The sequence below is a fragment of the Chiloscyllium plagiosum genome, unplaced genomic scaffold (genome assembly GCF_037043375.1).
Source record: "Chiloscyllium plagiosum isolate Xiang-an unplaced genomic scaffold, Cpla_swu_hap1 HiC_scaffold_40, whole genome shotgun sequence".
Lineage (NCBI taxonomy): Eukaryota > Metazoa > Chordata > Chondrichthyes > Orectolobiformes > Hemiscylliidae > Chiloscyllium > Chiloscyllium plagiosum.
This window is the reverse complement of record NW_028270178.1, coordinates 5,576,876-5,596,826: the sequence shown is the minus strand read 5'-3', so window position 1 is coordinate 5,596,826 and position 19,951 is coordinate 5,576,876. Positions and strand designations below refer to the sequence as shown.

Genomic DNA, 19,951 nt, shown 5'->3' with positions numbered 1-19,951 from the left:
CACACACAGTCACACTTACACACAACCACATACACATTCACACTCACTCACAAAGACACACACAGTCACACTCATATACAAAGACACACACAGTCACACTCACAAACAACCACACACCACAGTCACACTCACTCACAAAGACACACACAGACACACTCACACACAACTACACACACAGTCACACTCACTCACAAAGACACACACAGTCACACTCACTCACAAAGACACACAGTCACACTCACACACAACCACACACACAGTCACACTCACTCACAACCACACACACAGTCACACTCACAAATACACACACAGTCACACTCACACACAAAGACACACACAGTCACACTCACACACAACCACACACACAGTCACACTCACACACACAGTAACACTCACTCATAAAGACACACACAGTCACACTCACACACAACCCCACACACAGTCACACCCACTCACAACCACACAGTCACACTCACTCACAAAGACACACACAGTCACACTCACTCACAACCACACACACAGTCACACTCACTCACAAAGACACACTCACAAAGACACACACAGACACACTCACACACACAGTCACACTCACACACAACCACACACATAGTCACACTCACGCACAACCACACACACTGTCACACTCACTCACAAAGACACACACAGTCACACTCACACACAACCACACACACAGTCAAACTCACACACAACCACACACACAGTCACACTCACTCACAACCACACACACAGTCACACTCACTCACAAAGACACACACAGTCACACTCACTCACAAAGACACACAGTCACATTCACATACAAAGACACACAGTCACACTCACACACAACCACACACACAATCACACTCACACACAACCACACACAAAGTCACACTCACTCATAACCACACACTCAGTCTCACTCACACACAACCACACACACAGTTACACTCACATACAACCACACACACACAGTCACACTCACTCACAACCACACACACAGTCACACTCACTCACAAAGACACACACAGTCACACTCACACACAACCACACACAGTCACACTCACTCACAAAGACACACACAGTCACACTCACACACAACCACACACAGTCACACTCACTCACAACCACACACAGTCACACTCACTCACAAAGACACACACAGTCACACTCACTCACAAAGACACACACAGTCACACTCACACACAACCACACACACAGTCACACTCACTGACAAAGACACACACAGTCACACTCACACACAAAGACACACACAGTCACACTCACTCACAAAGACACACACACAGTTACACTCACTCACAAAGACACACACAATCACACTCACATACAGAGACACACACAGTCACACTCACACACACAGTCACACTCACTCACAAAGACACACACAGCCACACTCACACACAACCACACACATAGTCACACTCACGCACAACCACACACATAGTCACACTCACGCACAACCACACACACAGTCACACTCACTCACAAAGACTCACTCACAAAGACACACACAGTCACAGTCACACTCACTCACAAAGACACACACAGTCACACTCACACACAACCACACACACAGTCACACTCGCTCACAAAGACACACACAGTCACACTCACACACAACCACACACATAGTCACACTCACGCACAACCACACACACAGTCACACTCACTCACAAAAACACACAGTCACACTCACACACAACCACACACACAGTCACACTCACTCACAACCACACACACAGTCACACTCACTCACAAAGACACACACAGTCACACTCACTCACAAAGACACACAGTCACATTCACATACAAAGACACACAGTCACACTCACACACAACCACACACACAATCACACTCACACACAACCACACACAAAGTCACACTCACTCATAACCACACACTCAGTCTCACTCACACACATCCACACACACAGTTACACTCACACACAACCACACACACACAGTCACACTCACTCACAACCACACACACAGTCACACTCACTCACAAAGACACACACAGTCACACTCACACACAACCACACACAGTCACACTCACTCACAAAGACACACACAGTCACACTCACACACAAAGACACACACAGTCACACTCACACACAACCACACACAGTCACACTCACTCACAACCACACACAGTCACACTCACTCACAAAGACACACAGTCACATTCACATACAAAGATACACAGTCACACACACACACACAACCACACACACAATCACACTCACTCACAACCACACAAAGTCACACTCACTCACAACCAAACACAGTCACACTCTCACACAACCACACACACAGTCACACTCACTCACAAAGACACACACAGTCACACTCACACACAACCACACAGTCACACTCACACACAAAGACACACACAGTCACACTCACTCACAACCACAGACACAGTCACACTCAGTCACAATGACACACACACAGTCACACACACACAACCACACGCACAGTCACACTCACTCACAAAGACACACACAGTCACACACACACAACCACACACAGTCACACTCACACACAAAGACACACACAGTCACACTCACTCACCACCAAACACAGTCACACTCTCACACAACCACACGCACAGTCACACTCACTCACAAAGACACACACAGTCACACTCACACACAACCACACACAGTCACACTCAGTCACAATGACACACACACAGTCACACTCACACACAACCACACACAGTCACACTCACTAACAACCATACACACAGTCACACTCACACACAGTCACACACACAGTCACACTCACTCACAAAGACACACAGTCACACTCACACACCACGACACACACAGTCACACTCACTCACAACCACACACACAGTCAAACTCACACACAACCACACACACAGTCACACTCACTCACAACCTCACACAGTCAAACTCACTCACAACCACACACACAGTCACACTCACTCAAAAAGACACACACAGTCACACTCACACACAACCACACACACAGTCACACTCACTCACAACCTCACACAGTCAAACTCACTCACAACCACACACACAGTCACACTCACTCACAAAGACACACACAGTCACACTCACAACCACACACAGTCACACTCACACACAACCACACACACAGTCACACTCACTCACAACCACACACACAGTCACACTCACTCACACCCACACACAGTCACACTCACATACAAAGACACACAGTCACACTCACACACAACCACACACAGTCACACTCACACACAACCACACACAGTCACACTCACTCACAACCACACACACAGTCACACTCACTCACAACCACACACACAGTCACACTCACTCACAAAGACACACACAGTCACACTCACTCACAAAGACACACAGTCACACTGACTCACAAAGACACACACAGTCACAATCACTCACAACCACACACACATTCACACTCACACACAGTCACACTCACTCACTTAGACACACAGTCACACTCACTTGCAAAGACACACACAGTCACACTCACACACAACCACACACAGTCACACTCACTCACAAAGACACACACAGTCACACTGACTCACAAAGACACACACAGTCACAATCACTCACAACCACACACACAGTCACACTCACACACAGTCACACTCACTCACTTAGACACACACAGTCACACTCACTTGCAAAGACACACACAGTCACACTAACACACAACCACACACAGTCACACTGACTCACAAAGACACACACAGTCACAATCACTCACAACCACACACACAGTCACACTCACACACAGTCACACTCACTCACTTAGACACACACAGTCACACTCACTTGCAAAGACACACACAGTCACACTAACACACAACCACACACACAGTTACACTCACTCACAAAGACACACACAGTCACACTCACACACAACCACACACATAGTCAGACTCACTCACAAAGACACACACAGTCACACTCACTCACAACCACCCACACAGTCACACTCACACACAACCACACACACAGTCACACTCACTCACAACCTCACACAGTCACACTCACACACAAAGACACACACAGTCACACTGACACACAACCACACACAGTCACACTCACTCACAAAGACACACACAGTCACACTCACACACAAAGACACACACAGTCACACTCACACACAACCACACACAGTCACACTCACTCACAAAGACACACACAGTCACACTCACACACAACTACACACACAGTCACACTCACTGACAAAGACACACACAGTCACACTCACACACAAAGACACACACAGTCACACTCACTCACAAAGACACACACACAGTTACACTCACTCAAAGACACACACAATCACACTCACATACAGAGACACACACAGTCACACTCACACACACAGTCACACTCACTCACAAAGACACACACAGTCACACTCACACACAACCACACACACAGTCACACTCTCTCACAACCACACACACAGTTACACTCACTCACAGCCACACACACAGTCACACTTACACACAACCACATACACATTCACACTCACTCACAAAGACACACACAGTCACACTCATATACAAAGACACATAGTCATATTCACACACAACCACACACAGAGTCACACTCACTCACAACCACACACAGTCACACTCAAACACAAAGACACACACAGTCACACTCACAAACAACCACACACCACAGTCACACTCACTCACAAAGACACACACAGTCACACTCACACACAACTACACACACAGTCACACTCACTCACAAAGACACACACAGTCACACTCACTCACAAAGACACACAGTCACACTCACACACAACCACACACACAGTCACACTCACTCACAACCACACACACAGTCACACTCACAAATACACACACAGTCACACTCACACACAAAGACACACACAGTCACACTCACACACAACCACACACACAGTCACACTCACTCACAAAGTCACACTCACAAAGACACACACAGTCACACTCACACACACAGTAACACTCACTCATAAAGACACACACAGTCACACTCACACACAACCACACACACAGTCACACCCACTCACAACCACACAGTCACACTCTCTCACAACCACACACACAGTCACACTCACTCACAACCACACACACAGTCACACTCACTCACAAAGACACACTCACAAAGACACACACAGTCACACTCACACACACAGTCACACTCACTCATAAAGACACACAGTCACACTCGCAAACAACCACACACACAGTCACACTCACATACAAAGACACATAGTCATATTCACACACAACCACACACAGTCACATTCACTCACAAACACACACAGTCACACTCACTCACAAAGACACACACTGTCACACTCACTCACAACCACACACAGTCACACTCACACACAACCACACACAGAGTCACACTCACTCACAACCACACACACAGTCACACTCACACACAAAGACACACACAGTCACACTCATAAACAACCATACACCACAGTCACACTCACACACAACCACACACACTGTCACACTCACACACAACTACACACACAGTCACACTCACTCACAAAGATACACACAGTCACACTCACACACAAAGACACACACAGTCACACTCACACACAAAGACACACACTCTCACACTCACTCACAAAGACACACACACAGTTACACTCACTCACAAAGACACACAGTCACACTCACATACAGAGACACACACAGTCACACTCACACACACAGTCACACTCACTCACAAAGACACACACAGTCACACTCACTCACAAAGACACACACAGTCACACTCACACACAACCACACACACAGTCACACTCTCTCACAACCACACACACAGTTACACTCACTCACAGCCACACACACAGTTACACTCACTCACAGCCACACACACAGTCACACTTACACACAACCACATACACATTCACACTCACTCACAAAGACACACACACAGTTACACTCACTCTCAAAGACACACACAGTCACACTCACATACAGAGACACACACAGTCACACTCACACACACAGTCACACTCACTCACAAAGACACACACAGTCACACTCACACAACCACACACACAGTCACACTCACTCACAAAGACACGCACAGTCACACTCACACACAACCACACACACAGTCACACTCTCTCACAACCACACACACAGTTACACTCACTCACAGCCACACACACAGTCACACTTACACATAACCACATACACATTCACACTCACTCACAAAGACACACACAGTCACACTCACATACAAAGACACATAGTCATATTCACACACAACCACACACACAGTCACATTCACTCACAAACACACACACAGTTACACTCACTCACAGCCACACACACAGTCACACTTACACATAACCACATACACATTCACACTCACTCACAAAGACACACACAGTCACACTCACTCACAACCACAGAGTCACACTCACTCACAACCACACACACAGTCACACTCAAACACAAAGACACACACAGTCACACTCACACACAACTACACACACAGTCACACTCACTCACAAAGACACTCACAGTCACACTCACACACATAGACACACACAGTCACACTCACACACAACCACACACACAGTCACACTCACTCACAACCACACACAGTCACATTCACAAATACACACAGTCACACTCACTCACAAAGACACACACAGTCACACTCACACACAACCACACACACAGTCACACTCACTCACAAAGACACGCTCACAAAGACACACACAGTTACACTCAAACACACAGTCACACTCACTCACAACCACACATAGTCACACTCACAAATACACACAGTCACACTCACACACAACCACACACACAGTCACACTCACTCATAAAGACACACACAGTCACACTCACACAACCACACACACAGTCACACTCACTCACAATGACACACACAGTCACACTCACTCACAAAGACACACACAGTCACACTCACACACAGTCACACTCACTCACAACCACACACAGTCACACTCACTCACAAAGACACACTCACAAAGACACACACAGTCACACTCACACACAACCACACACACAGTCACACTCACCCACAACCACACACACAGTCACACTCACTCATAAAGACACACACAGTCACACTCACACACAACCACACACACAGTCACACTCACTCATAAAGACACACACAGTCACACTCACACACAACCACACACACAGTCACACTCACACACAACCACACACACATTCACACTCACTCATAAAGACACACACAGTCACACTCACACACAACCACACACACAGTCACACTCACACACAACCACACACACAGTCACACTCACCCACAACCACACACACAGTCACACTCACTCATAAAGACACACACAGTCACACTCACACACAACCACACACACAGTCACACTTACTCATAAAGACACACACAGTCACACTCACACACAACCACACACACAGTCACACTCACACACAACCACACACACATTCACACTCACTCATAAAGACACACACAGTCACACTCACACACAACCACACACACAGTCACACTCACACAACCACACACACATTCACACTCACTCATAAAGACACACACTGTCACACTCACACACAACCACACACACAGTCACACTCACACACACAGTCACACTCACTCACAAAGACACACACGCAGACCCCCCCCTTGCTGACTGCTGTCTGTCTCCATCCAGATTTGCAGCTGAAGCCTACGTTCCTGAGAGACTCACAGAGACTGTACGGGATCAAGCCAATGCCTCTGTCCACAAACACGAGCGAGAATGTGAGGAACATCAACTCATGGATCACCAAACACACTGGCGGCAAAATTACCAACCTGGTGAACCACGTCACCGCAGACACTGAACTGATGCTGCTTAACGCTGTCTTCTACAGAGGTCAGTGTCACACCCAGACAGGGAGGGTCTCTCTCTGTCAGGGTCACACCCAGACAGGGAGTCTCTCTCTCTCTCTCTCTGTCAGGGTCACACCCAGACAGGGAGTCTCTCTCTCTCTCTCTCTCTGTCAGGGTCACACCCAGACAGGGAGTCTCTCTCTCTCTCTCTCTCTCTCTGTCAGGGTCACACCCAGACAGGGAGTCTCTCTCTCTCTCTCTCTCTGTCAGGGTCACACCCAGACAGGGAGTCTCTCTCTCTCTCTCTCTGTCAGGGTCACACCCAGACAGGGAGTCTCTCTCTCTCTCTCTCTGTCAGGGTCACACCCAGACAGGGAGTCTCTCTCTCTCTCTCTCTCTCTGTCAGGGTCACACCCAGACAGGGAGTCTCTCTCTCTCTCTCTCTGTCAGGGTCACACCCAGACAGGGAGTCTCTCTCTCTCTCTCTCTCTGTCAGGGTCACACCCAGACAGGGAGTCTCTCTCTCTCTCTCTCTCTGTCAGGGTCACACCCAGACAGGGAGTCTCTCTCTCTCTCTCTCTCTGTCAGGGTCACACCCAGACAGGGAGTCTCTCTCTCTCTCTCTCTGTCAGGGTCACACCCAGACAGGGAGTCTCTCTCTCTCTCTCTCTCTCTGTCAGGGTCACACCCAGACAGGGAGTCTCTCTCTCTCTCTCTCTCTGTCAGGGTCACACCCAGACAGGGAGTCTCTCTCTCTCTCTCTCTCTGTCAGGGTCACACGCAGACAGGGAGTCTCTCTCTCTCTCTCTCTCTCTGTCAGGGTCACACGCAGACAGGGAGTCTCTCTCTCTCTCTCTCTCTCTGTCAGGGTCACACCAAGACAGGGAGGGTCTCTCTCTCTCTCTGTGTCAGGGTCACACCCAGACAGGGAGTCTCTCTCTCTCTCTCTCTCTCTCTGTCAGGGTCACACCCAGACAGGGAGTCTCTCTCTCTCTCTCTCTCTGTCAGGGTCACACCCAGACAGGGAGTCTCTCTCTCTCTCTCTCTGTCAGGGTCACACCCAGACAGGGAGTCTCTCTCTCTCTCTCTCTCTCTGTCAGGGTCACACCCAGACAGGGAGTCTCTCTCTCTCTCTCTCTCTCTCTGTCAGGGTCACACCCAGACAGGGAGTCTCTCTCTCTCTCTCTCTGTCAGGGTCACACCCAGACAGGGAGTCTCTCTCTCTCTCTCTCTGTCAGGGTCACACCCAGACAGGGAGTCTCTCTCTCTCTCTCTCTCTGTCAGGGTCACACCCAGACAGGGAGTCTCTCTCTCTCTCTCTCTGTCAGGGTCACACCCAGACAGGGAGTCTCTCTCTCTCTCTCTCTGTCAGGGTCACACCCAGACAGGGAGTCTCTCTCTCTCTCTCTCTGTCAGGGTCACACCCAGACAGGGAGTCTCTCTCTCTCTCTCTCTCTGTCAGGGTCACACCCAGACAGGGAGTCTCTCTCTCTCTCTCTCTGTCAGGGTCACACCCAGACAGGGAGTCTCTCTCTCTCTCTCTCTGTCAGGGTCACACCCAGACAGGGAGTCTCTCTCTCTCTCTCTCTGTCAGGGTCACACCCAGACAGGGAGTCTCTCTCTCTCTCTCTCTGTCAGGGTCACACCCAGACAGGGAGTCTCTCTCTCTCTCTCTCTCCCTCTGTAGGGTCACACCCAGACAGGGAGTCTCTCTCTCTCTCTCTCTGTCAGGGTCACACCCAGACAGGGAGCTCTCTCTCTCTCTCTCTCTCTGTCAGGGTCACACCCAGACAGGGAGTCTCTCTCTCTCTCTCTCCTCCTCTGTCAAGGTCACACCAGACAGGGAGTCTCTCTCTCTCTCTCTCTGTCAGGGTCACACCCAGACAGGGAGTCTCTCTCTCTCTCTCTCTGTCAGGGTCACACCCAGACAGGGAGTCTCTCTCTCTCTCTCTCTCTCTGTCAGGGTCACACCCAGACAGGGAGTCTCTCTCTCTCTCTCTCTGTCAGGGTCACACCCAGACAGGGAGTCTCTCTCTCTCTCTCTCTGTCAGGGTCACACCCAGACAGGGAGTCTCTCTCTCTCTCTCTCTCTGTCAGGGTCACACCCAGACAGGGAGTCTCTCTCTCTCTCTCTCTCTGTCAGGGTCACACCCAGACAGGGAGTCTCTCTCTCTCTCTCTCTCTGTCAGGGTCACACCCAGACAGGGTGTCTCTCTCTCTCCCTCTCTGTCAGGGTCACACCCAGACAGGGAGTCTCTCTCTCTCTCTGTCAGGGTCACACCCAGACAGGGTGTCTCTCTCTCTCCTCTCTGTCAGGGTACACCCAGACAGGGAGTCTCTCTCTCTCTCTCTGTCAGGGTCACACCCAGACAGGGAGTCTCTCTCTCTCTCTCTCTCTCTGTCAGGGTCACACCCAGACAGGGAGTCTCTCTCTCTCTCTCTCTCTGTCAGGGTCACACCCAGACAGGGAGTCTCTCTCTCTCTCTCTCTCTGTCAGGGTCACACCCAGACAGGGAGTCTCTCTCTCTCTCTCTCTGTCAGGGTCACACCCAGACAGGGTGTCTCTCTCTCTCCCTCTCTCTGTGTCAGGGTCACACCCAGACAGGGAGTCTCTCTCTCTCTCTCTCTCTGTCAGGGTCACACCCAGACAGGGAGTCTCTCTCTCTCCTCTCTCTCTGTCAGGGTCACACCCAGACAGGGAGGGTCTCTCTCTCTCTCTCTCTGTCAGGGTCACACCCAGACAGGGAGTCTCTCTCTCTCTCTCTCTGTCAGGGTCACACCCAGACAGGGAGTCTCTCTCTCTGTCAGGGTCACACCCAGAGAGGAGGGTCTCTCTCTCTCTCTCTGTCAGGGTCACACCCAGACAGGGAGTCTCTCTCTCTCTCTCTCTCTCTGTCAGGGTCACACCCAGACAGGGAGGGTCTCTCTCTCTCTCTCTGTCAGGGTCACACCCAGACAGGGAGTCTCTCTCTCTCTCTCTCTCTCTGTCAGGGTCACACCCAGACAGGGAGTCTCTCTCTCTCTCTCTCTCTCTCTCTCTGTCAGGGTCACACCCAGACAGGGAGGGTCTCTCTCTCTCTCTCTCTGTCAGGGTCACACCCAGACAGGGGAGTCTCTCTCTCTCTCTCTCTCTCTGTCAGGGTCACACCCAGACAGGGAGTCTCTCTCTCTCTCTCTCTCTCTCTCTGTCAGGGTCACACCCAGACAGGGAGTCTCTCTCTCTCTCTCTGTCAGGGTCACACCCAGACAGGGAACTCTCTCTCTCTCTCTCTGTCTCTGTCAGGGTCACACCCAGACAGGGAGTCTCTCTCTCTCTCTCTCTGTCAGGGTCACACCCAGACAGGGAGTCTCTCTCTCTCTCTCTCTCTATCAGGGTCACACCCAGACAGGGAGTCTCTCTCTCTCTCTCTCTCTGTCAGGGTCACACCCAGACAGGGAGTCTCTCTCTCTCTCTCTCTGTCAGGGTCACACCCAGACAGGGAGTCTCTCTCTCTCTCTCTCTCTGTCAGGTCACACCCAGACAGGGAGTCTCTCTCTGTCTCTCTCTGTCAGGGTCACACCCAGACAGGGAGTCTCTCTCTCTCTCTCTCTGTCAGGGTCACACCCAGACAGGGAGTCTCTCTCTCTCTCTCTCTCTGTCAGGGTCACACCCAGACAGGGAGTCTCTCTCTCTCTCTCTCTCTGTCAGGGTCACACCCAGACAGGGAGTCTCTCTCTCTCTCTCTGTCAGGGTCACACCCAGACAGGGAGTCTCTCTCTCTCTCTCTCTGTCAGGGTCACACCCAGACAGGGAGTCTCTCTCTCTCTCTCTCTGTCAGGGTCACACCCAGACAGGGAGTCTCTCTCTCTCTCTCTCTGTCAGGGTCACACCCAGACAGGGAGTCTCTCTCTCTCTCTCTCTCTGTCAGGGTCACACCCAGACAGGGTGTCTCTCTCTCTCTCTCTCTGTCAGGGTCACACCCAGACAGGGAGTCTCTCTCTCTCTCTCTGTCAGGGTCACACCCAGACAGGGAGTCTCTCTCTCTCTCTCTCTCTGTCAGGGTCACACCCAGACAGGGAGTCTCTCTCTCTCTCTCTCTCTCTCTGTCAGGGTCACACCCAGACAGGGAGTCTCTCTCTCTCTCTCTGTCAGGGTCACACCCAGACAGGGAACTCTCTCTCTCTCTCTCTGTCTCTGTCAGGGTCACACCCAGACAGGGGAGTCTCTCTCTCTCTCTCTCTGTCAGGGTCACACCCAGACAGGGAGTCTCTCTCTCTCTCTCTCTGTCAGGGTCACACCCAGACAGGGAGTCTCTCTCTCTCTCTCTCTCTCTGTCAGGGTCACACCCAGACAGGGAGTCTCTCTCTCTCTCTCTCTCTGTCAGGGTCACACCCAGACAGGGAGTCTCTCTCTCTCTCTCTCTCTGTCAGGGTCACAGCCAGACAGGGAGTCTCTCTCTCTCTCTCTCTGTCAGGGTCACACCCAGACAGGGAGTCTCTCTCTCTCTCTCTGTCAGGGTCACACCCAGACAGGGAGTCTCTCTCTCTCTCTCTGTCAGGGTCACACCCAGACAGGGAGTCTCTCTCTCTCTCTCTGTCAGGGTCACACCCAGACAGGGAGTCTCTCTCTCTCTCTCTCTCTCTGTCAGGGTCACACCCAGACAGGGAGTCTCTCTCTCTCTCTCTCTCTCTCTGTCAGGGTCACACCCAGACAGGGAGTCTCTCTCTCTCTCTCTCTGTCAGGGTCACACCCAGACAGGGAGTCTCTCTCTCTCTCTCTCTCTGTCAGGGTCACACCCAGACAGGGAGTCTCTCTCTCTCTCTCTGTCAGGGTCACACCCAGACAGGGAGTCTCTCTCTCTCTCTCTCTCTCTGTCAGGGTCACACCCAGACAGGGAGTCTCTCTCTCTCTCTCTCTCTCTCTGTCAGGGTCACACCCAGACAGGGAGTCTCTCTCTCTCTCTCTCTCTGTCAGGGTCACACCCAGACAGGGAGTCTCTCTCTCTCTCTCTCTCTGTCAGGGTCACACCCAGACAGGGAGTCTCTCTCTCTCTCTCTGTCAGGGTCACACCCAGACAGGGAGTCTCTCTCTCTCTCTCTCTGTCAGGGTCACACCCAGACAGGGAGTCTCTCTCTCTCTCTCTCTCTGTCAGGGTCACACCCAGACAGGGAGTCTCTCTCTCTCTCTCTCTCTGTCAGGGTCACACCCAGACAGGGAGCTTCTCTCTCTCTCTCTCTGTCAGGGTCACACCCAGACAGGGAGTCTCTCTCTCTCTCTCTCTCTGTCAGGGTCACACCAGACAGGGAGTCTCTCTCTCTCTCTCTCTCTGTCAGGGTCACACCCAGACAGGGAGTCTCTCTCTCTCTCTCTCTGTCAGGGTCACACCCAGACAGGGAGTCTCTCTCTCTCTCTCTCTCTCTCTCTGTCAGGGTCACACCCAGACAGGGTGTCTCTCTCTCTCTCTCTCTGTCAGGGTCACACCCAGACAGGGAGTCTCTCTCTCTCCTCTCTCTGTCAGGGTCACACCCAGACAGGGAGTCTCTCTCTCTCTCTCTCTGTCAGGGTCACACCCAGACAGGGAGTCTCTCTCTCTCTCTCTGTCAGGGTCACACCCAGACAGGGAGTCTCTCTCTCTCTCTCTCTCTCTGTCAGGGTCACACCCAGACAGGGAGTCTCTCTCTCTCTCTCTCTGTCAGGGTCACACCCAGACAGGGAGTCTCTCTCTCTCTCTCTCTCTCTGTCAGGGTCACACCCAGACAGGGAGTCTCTCTCTCTCTCTCTGTCAGGGTCACACCCAGACAGGGAGTCTCTCTCTCTCTCTCTCTCTCTGTCAGGGTCACACCCAGACAGGGAGTCTCTCTCTCTCTCTCTGTGTCAGGGTCACACCCAGACAGGGAGTCTCTCTCTCTCTCTCTGTCAGGGTCACACCCAGACAGGGAGTCTCTCTCTCTCTCTGTCTCTCTGTCAGGGTCACACTCAGACAGGGAGTCTCTCTCTCTCTCTCTCTGTCTGGGTCACACCCAGACAGGGAGTCTCTCTCTCTCTCTCTGTCAGGGTCACACCCAGACAGGGAGTCTCTCTCTCTCTCTCTCTGTCAGGGTCACACCCAGACAGGGAGTCTCTCTCTCTCTCTGTCAGGGTCACACCCAGACAGGGAGTCTCTCTCTCTCTCTCTCTCTCTGTCAGGGTCACACCCAGACAGGGAGTCTCTCTCTCTCTCTCTCTCTGTCAGGGTCACACCCAGACAGGGAGTCTCTCTCTCTCTCTCTCTCTGTCAGGGTCACACCCAGACAGGGAGTCTCTCTCTCTCTCTCTCTCTCTGTCAGGGTCACACCCAGACAGGGAGTCTCTCTCTCTCTCTCTCTCTCTGTCAGGGTCACACCCAGACAGGAGTCTCTCTCTCTCTCTCTCTCTCTCTGTCAGGGTCACACCCAGACAGGGAGTCTCTCTCTCTCTCTCTCTGTCAGGGTCACACCCAGACAGGGAGTCTCTCTCTCTCTCTCTCTCTGTCAGGGTCACACCCAGACAGGGAGTCTCTCTCTCTCTCTCTCTGTCAGGGTCACACCCAGACAGGGAACTCTCTCTCTCTCTCTCTCTCTCTGTCAGGGTCACACCCAGACAGGGAGTCTCTCTCTCTCTCTCTCTCTGTTAGGGTCACACCCAGACAGGGAGTCTCTCTCTCTCTGTCTCTGTCAGGGTCACACCCAGACAGGGAGTCTCTCTCTCTCTCTCTCTGTCAGGGTCACACCCAGACAGGGAGTCTCTCTCTCTCTCTCTCTGTCAGGGTCACACCCAGACAGGGAGTCTCTCTCTCTCTCTCTCTCTCTGTCAGGGTCACACCCAGACAGGGAGTCTCTCTCTCTCTCTCTCTCTGTCAGGGTCACACCCAGACAGGGAGTCTCTCTCTCTCTCTCTCTCTCTGTCAAGGTCACACCCAGACAGGGAGTCTCTCTCTCTCTCTCGCTGTCAGGGTCACACCCAGACAGGGAGTCTCTCTCTCTCTCTCTCTCTGTCAGGGTCACACCCAGACAGGGAGTCTCTCTCTCTCTCTCTCTCTGTCAGGGTCACACCCAGACAGGGAGTCTCTCTCTCTCTCTCTCTCTGTCAGGGTCACACCCAGACAGGGAGTCTCTCTCTCTCTCTCTCTCTGTCAGGGTCACACCCAGACAGGGAGTCTCTCTCTCTCTCTCTCTCTCTGTCAGGGTCACACCCAGACAGGGAGTCTCTCTCTCTCTCTCTCTCTGTCAGGGTCACACCCAGACAGGGAGTCTCTCTCTCTCTCTCTCTGTCAGGGTCACACCCAGACAGGGAGTCTCTCTCTCTCTCTCTCTCTCTGTCAGGGTCACACCCAGACAGGGAGTCTCTCTCTCTCTCTCTCTGTCAGGGTCACACCCAGACAGGGAGTCTCTCTCTCTCTCTCTCTCTCTCTGTCAGGGTCACACCAGAAAGGGAGTCTCTCTCTCTCTCTCTCTCTGTCAGGGTCACACCCAGACAGGGAGTCTCTTCTCTCTCTCTCTCTCTGTCAGGGTCACACCCAGACAGGGAACTCTCTCTCTCTCTCTCTGTCTCTGTCAGGGTCACACCCAGACAGGGAGTCTCTCTCTCTCTCTCTCTGTCAGGGTCACACCCAGACAGGGAGTCTCTCTCTCTCTCTCTCTCTCTGTCAGGGTCACACCCAGACAGGGAGTCTCTCTCTGTCTCTCTCTCTGTCAAGGTCACACCCAGACAGGGAGTCTCTCTCTCTCTCTCTGTCAGGGTCACACCCAGACAGGGAGTCTCTCTCTCTCTCTCTCTGTCAGGGTCACACCCAGACAGGGAGTCTCTCTCTCTCTCTCTCCTGTCAGGGTCACACCCAGACAGGGAGTCTCTCTCTCTCTCTCTCTCTGTCAGGGTCACACCCAGACAGGGAGTCACTCTCTCTCTCTCTCTGTCAGGGTCACACCCAGACAGGGAGTCTCTCTCTCTCTCTCTCTCTCTGTCAGGGTCATACCCAGACAGGGAGTCTCTCTCTCTCTCTCTCTCTGTCAGGGTCACACCCAGACAGGGAGTCTCTCTCTCTCTCTCTCTCTGTCAGGGTCACACCCAGACAGAGAGTCTCTCTCTCTCTCTCTCTGTCAGGGTCACACCCAGACCAGGGAGTCTCTCTCTCTCTCTCTGTGTCAGGGTCACTCCCAGACAGGGAGTCTCTCTCTCTCTCTGTCAGGGTCACACCCAGACAGGGAGTCTCTCTCTCTCTCTCTCTCTCTGTCAGGGGTCACACCCAGACAGGGAGTCTCTCTCTCTCTCTCTCTCTGTCAGGGTCACACCCAGACAGGGAGTCTCTCTCTCTCTCTCTCTCTGTCAGGGTCACACCCAGACAGGGAGTCTCTCTCTCTCTCTCTGTCAGGGTCACACCCAGACAGGGAGTCTCTCTCTCTCTCTCTCTGTCAGGGTCACACCCAGACAGGGAGTCTCTCTCTCTCTCTCTGTCAGGGTCACACCCAGACAGGGAGTCTCTCTCTCTCTCTCTCTGTCAGGGTCACACCCAGACAGGGAGTCTCTCTCTCTCTCTCTCTCTTCTCTGTCAGGGTCACACCCAGACAGGGAGTCTCTCTCTCTCTCTCTCTCTCTGTCAAGGTCACACCCATCCAGGGAGTCTCTCTCTCTCTCTCTCTGTCAGGGTCACACCCAGACAGGGAGTCTCTCTCTCTCTCTCTCTCTCTGTCAGGGTCACACCCAGACAGGGAGTCTCTCCCTCTCTCTCTCTCTGTCAGGGTCACACCCAGACAGGGAGTCTCTCTCTCTCTCTCTCTCTCTGTCAGGGTCACACCCAGACAGGGAGTCTCTCTCTCTCTCTCTCTCTGTCAGGGTCACACCCAGACAGGGAGTCTCTCTCTCTCTCTGTCAGGGTCACACCCAGACAGGGAGTCTCTCTCTCTCTCTCCCTGTCAGGGTCACACCCAGACAGGGAGTCTCTCTCTCTCTCTCTCTGTCAGGGTCACACCCAGACAGGGAACTCTCTCTCTCTCTCTCTGTCTCTGTCAGGGTCACACCCAGACAGGGAGTCTCTCTCTCTCTCTCTCTGTCAGGGTCACACCCAGACAGGGAGTCTCTCTCTCTCTCTCTGTCAGGGTCACACCCAGACAGGGAGTCTCTCTCTCTCTCTCTCTCTGTCAGGGTCACACCCAGACAGGGAGTCTCTCTCTCTCTCTCTGTCAGGGTCACACCCAGACAGGGAGTCTCTCTCTCTCTCTCTCTCTGTCAGGGTCACACCCAGACAGGGAGTCTCTCTCTCTCTCTCTCTGTCAGGGTCACACCCAGACAGGGAGTCTCTCTCTCTCTCTCTCTCTGTCAGGGTCACACCCAGAAAGGGAGTCTCTCTCTCTCTCTGTCAGGGTCACACCCAGACAGGGAGTCTCTCTCTCTCTCTCTCTCTGTCAGGGTCACACCCAGACAGGGAGTCTCTCTCTCTCCTCTCTCTCTCTGTCAGGGTCACACCCAGACAGGGAGTCTCTCTCTCTCTCTCTCTCTGTCAGGGTCACACCCAGAAAGGGAGTCTCTCTCTCTCTCTGTCAGGGTCACACCCAGACAGGGAGTCTCTCTCTCTCTCTCTCTGTCAGGGTCACACCCAGACAGGGAGTCTCTCTCTCTCTCTCTCTCTGTCAGGGTCACACCCAGAAAGGGAGTCTCTCTCTCTCTCTGTCAGGGTCACACCCAGACAGGGAGTCTCTCTCTCTCTCTCTCTCTGTCAGGGTCACACCCAGACAGGGAGTCTCTCTCTCTCTCTCTCTCTGTCAGGGTCACACCCAGACAGGGAGTCTCCTCTCTCTCTCTCTCTGTCAAGGTCACACCCAGACAGGGAGTCTCTCTCTCTCTCTCTCTCTGTCAGGGTCACACCCAGACAGGGAGTCTCTCTCTCTCTCTCTCTCTGTCAGGGTCACACCCAGACAGGGAGTCTCTCTCTCTCTCCTCTCTGTCAGGGTCACACCCAGACAGGGAGTCTCTCTCTCTCTCTCTCTCTGTCAGGGTCACACCCAGACAGGGAGTCTCTCTCTCTCTCTCTCTCTGTCAGGGTCACATCCAGACAGGGAGTCTCTCTCTCTCTCTCTCTGTCAGGGTCACACCCAGACAGGGAGTCTCTCTCTCTCTCTCTCTCTGTCAGGGTCACACCCAGACAGGGAGTCTCTCTCTCTTTATCTCTGTCAGGGTAACACCCAGACAGGGAGTCTCTCTCTCTCTCTCTCTCTGTTAGGGTCACACCCAGACAGGAAGTCTCTCTCTCTCTCTCTCTCTGTCAGGGTCACATCCAGACAGGGTGTCTCTCTCTCTCTCTCTCTCTGTCAGGGTCACACCCAGACAGGGAGTCTCTCTCTCTCTCTCTCTGTCAGGGTCACACCCAGACAGGGAGTCCTCTCTCTCTCTCTCTCTCTCTGTCAGGGTCATACCCAGACAGGGAGTCTCTCTCTCTCTCTCTCTCTGTCAGGGTCACACCCAGACAGGGAGTCTCTCTCTCTCTCTCTCTCTGTCAGGGTCACACCCAGACAGGGAGTCTCTCTCTCTCTCTCTCTGTCAGGGTCACACCCAGACAGAGAGTCTCTCTCTCTCTCTCTCTGTCAGGGTCACACCCAGACAGGGAGTCTCTCTCTCTCTCTCTGTGTCAGGGTCACTCCCAGACAGGGAGTCTCTCTCTCTCTCTGTCAGGGTCACACCCAGACAGGGAGTCTCTCTCTCTCTCTCTCTCTCTGTCAGGGTCACACCCAGACAGGGAGTCTCTCTCTCTCTCTCTCTCTGTCAGGGTCACACCCAGACAGGGAGTCTCTCTCTCTCTCTCTCTCTGTCAGGGTCACACCCAGACAGGGAGTCTCTCTCTCTCTCTCTGTCAGGGTCACACCCAGACAGGGAGTTCTCTCTCTCTCTCTCTCTGTCAGGGTCACACCCAGACAGGGAGTCTCTCTCTCTCTCTCTGTCAGGGTCACACCCAGACAGGGAGTCTCTCTCGGTCACACCCAGACAGGGAGTCTCTCTCTCTCTCTCCCTGTCAGGGTCACACCCAGACAGGGAGTCTCTCTCTCTCTCTCTCTCTCTGTCAGGGTCACACCCAGACAGGGAACTCTCTCTCTCTCTCTCTGTCTCTGTCAGGGTCACACCCAGACAGGGAGTCTCTCTCTCTCTCTCTCTCTGTCAGGGTCACACCCAGACAGGGAGTCTCTCTCTCTCTCTCTCTCTGTCAAGGTCACACCCATCCAGGGAGTCTCTCTCTCTCTCTCTCTGTCAGGGTCACACCCAGACAGGGAGTCTCTCTCTCTCTCTCTCTCTGTCAGGGTCACACCCAGACAGGGAGTCTCTCCCTCTCTCTCTCTCTGTCAGGGTCACACCCAGACAGGGAGTCTCTCTCTCTCTCTCTCTCTCTGTCAGGGTCACACCCAGACAGGGAGTCTCTCTCTCTCTCTCTCTCTGTCAGGGTCACACCCAGACAGGGAGTCTCTCTCTCTCTCTCTCTGTCAGGGTCACACCCAGACAGGGAGTCTCTCTCTCTCTCTCCCTGTCAGGGTCACACCCAGACAGGGAGTCTCTCTCTCTCTCTCTCTCTCTGTCAGGGTCACACCCAGACAGGGAACTCTCTCTCTCTCTCTCTGTCTCTGTCAGGGTCACACCCAGACAGGGAGTCTCTCTCTCTCTCTCTCTGTCAGGGTCACACCCAGACAGGGAGTCTCTCTCTCTCTCTCTGTCAGGGTCACACCCAGACAGGGAGTCTCTCTCTCTCCTCTCTCTCTGTCAGGGTCACACCCAGACAGGGAGTCTCTCTCTCTCCTCTCTGTCAGGGTCACACCCAGACAGGGAGTCTCTCTCTCTCTCTCTCTCTCTGTCAGGGTCACACCCAGACAGGGAGTCTCTCTCTCTCTCTCTCTGTCAGGGTCACACCCAGACAGGAGTCTCTCTCTCTCTCTCTCTCTGTCAGGGTCACACCCAGAAAGGGAGTCTCTCTCTCTCTCTGTCAGGGTCACACCCAGACAGGGAGTCTCTCTCTCTCTCTCTCTGTCAGGGTCACACCCAGACAGGGAGTCTCTCTCTCTCTCTCTCTGTCAGGGTCACACCCAGA

At 52.8% G+C, this 19,951-nt stretch overlaps 1 protein-coding gene across 1 annotated transcript in view; it reads left to right on the top strand.

The window, feature by feature from the left end:
* Window positions 1-18,062, top strand: part of LOC148138296 (plasma protease C1 inhibitor-like) — a 161,726-nt gene extending 143,664 nt beyond the window's left edge. The window contains exons 4-5 of the mRNA XM_087981618.1: window positions 7,732-7,935; window positions 18,058-18,062. Coding sequence (XP_087837744.1) covers window positions 7,732-7,935; window positions 18,058-18,062 — 209 coding nt within the window. The remainder of the gene's footprint in view (window positions 1-7,731; window positions 7,936-18,057) is intronic.
* The last annotated feature ends 1,889 nt before the right edge of the window (window positions 18,063-19,951 follow it).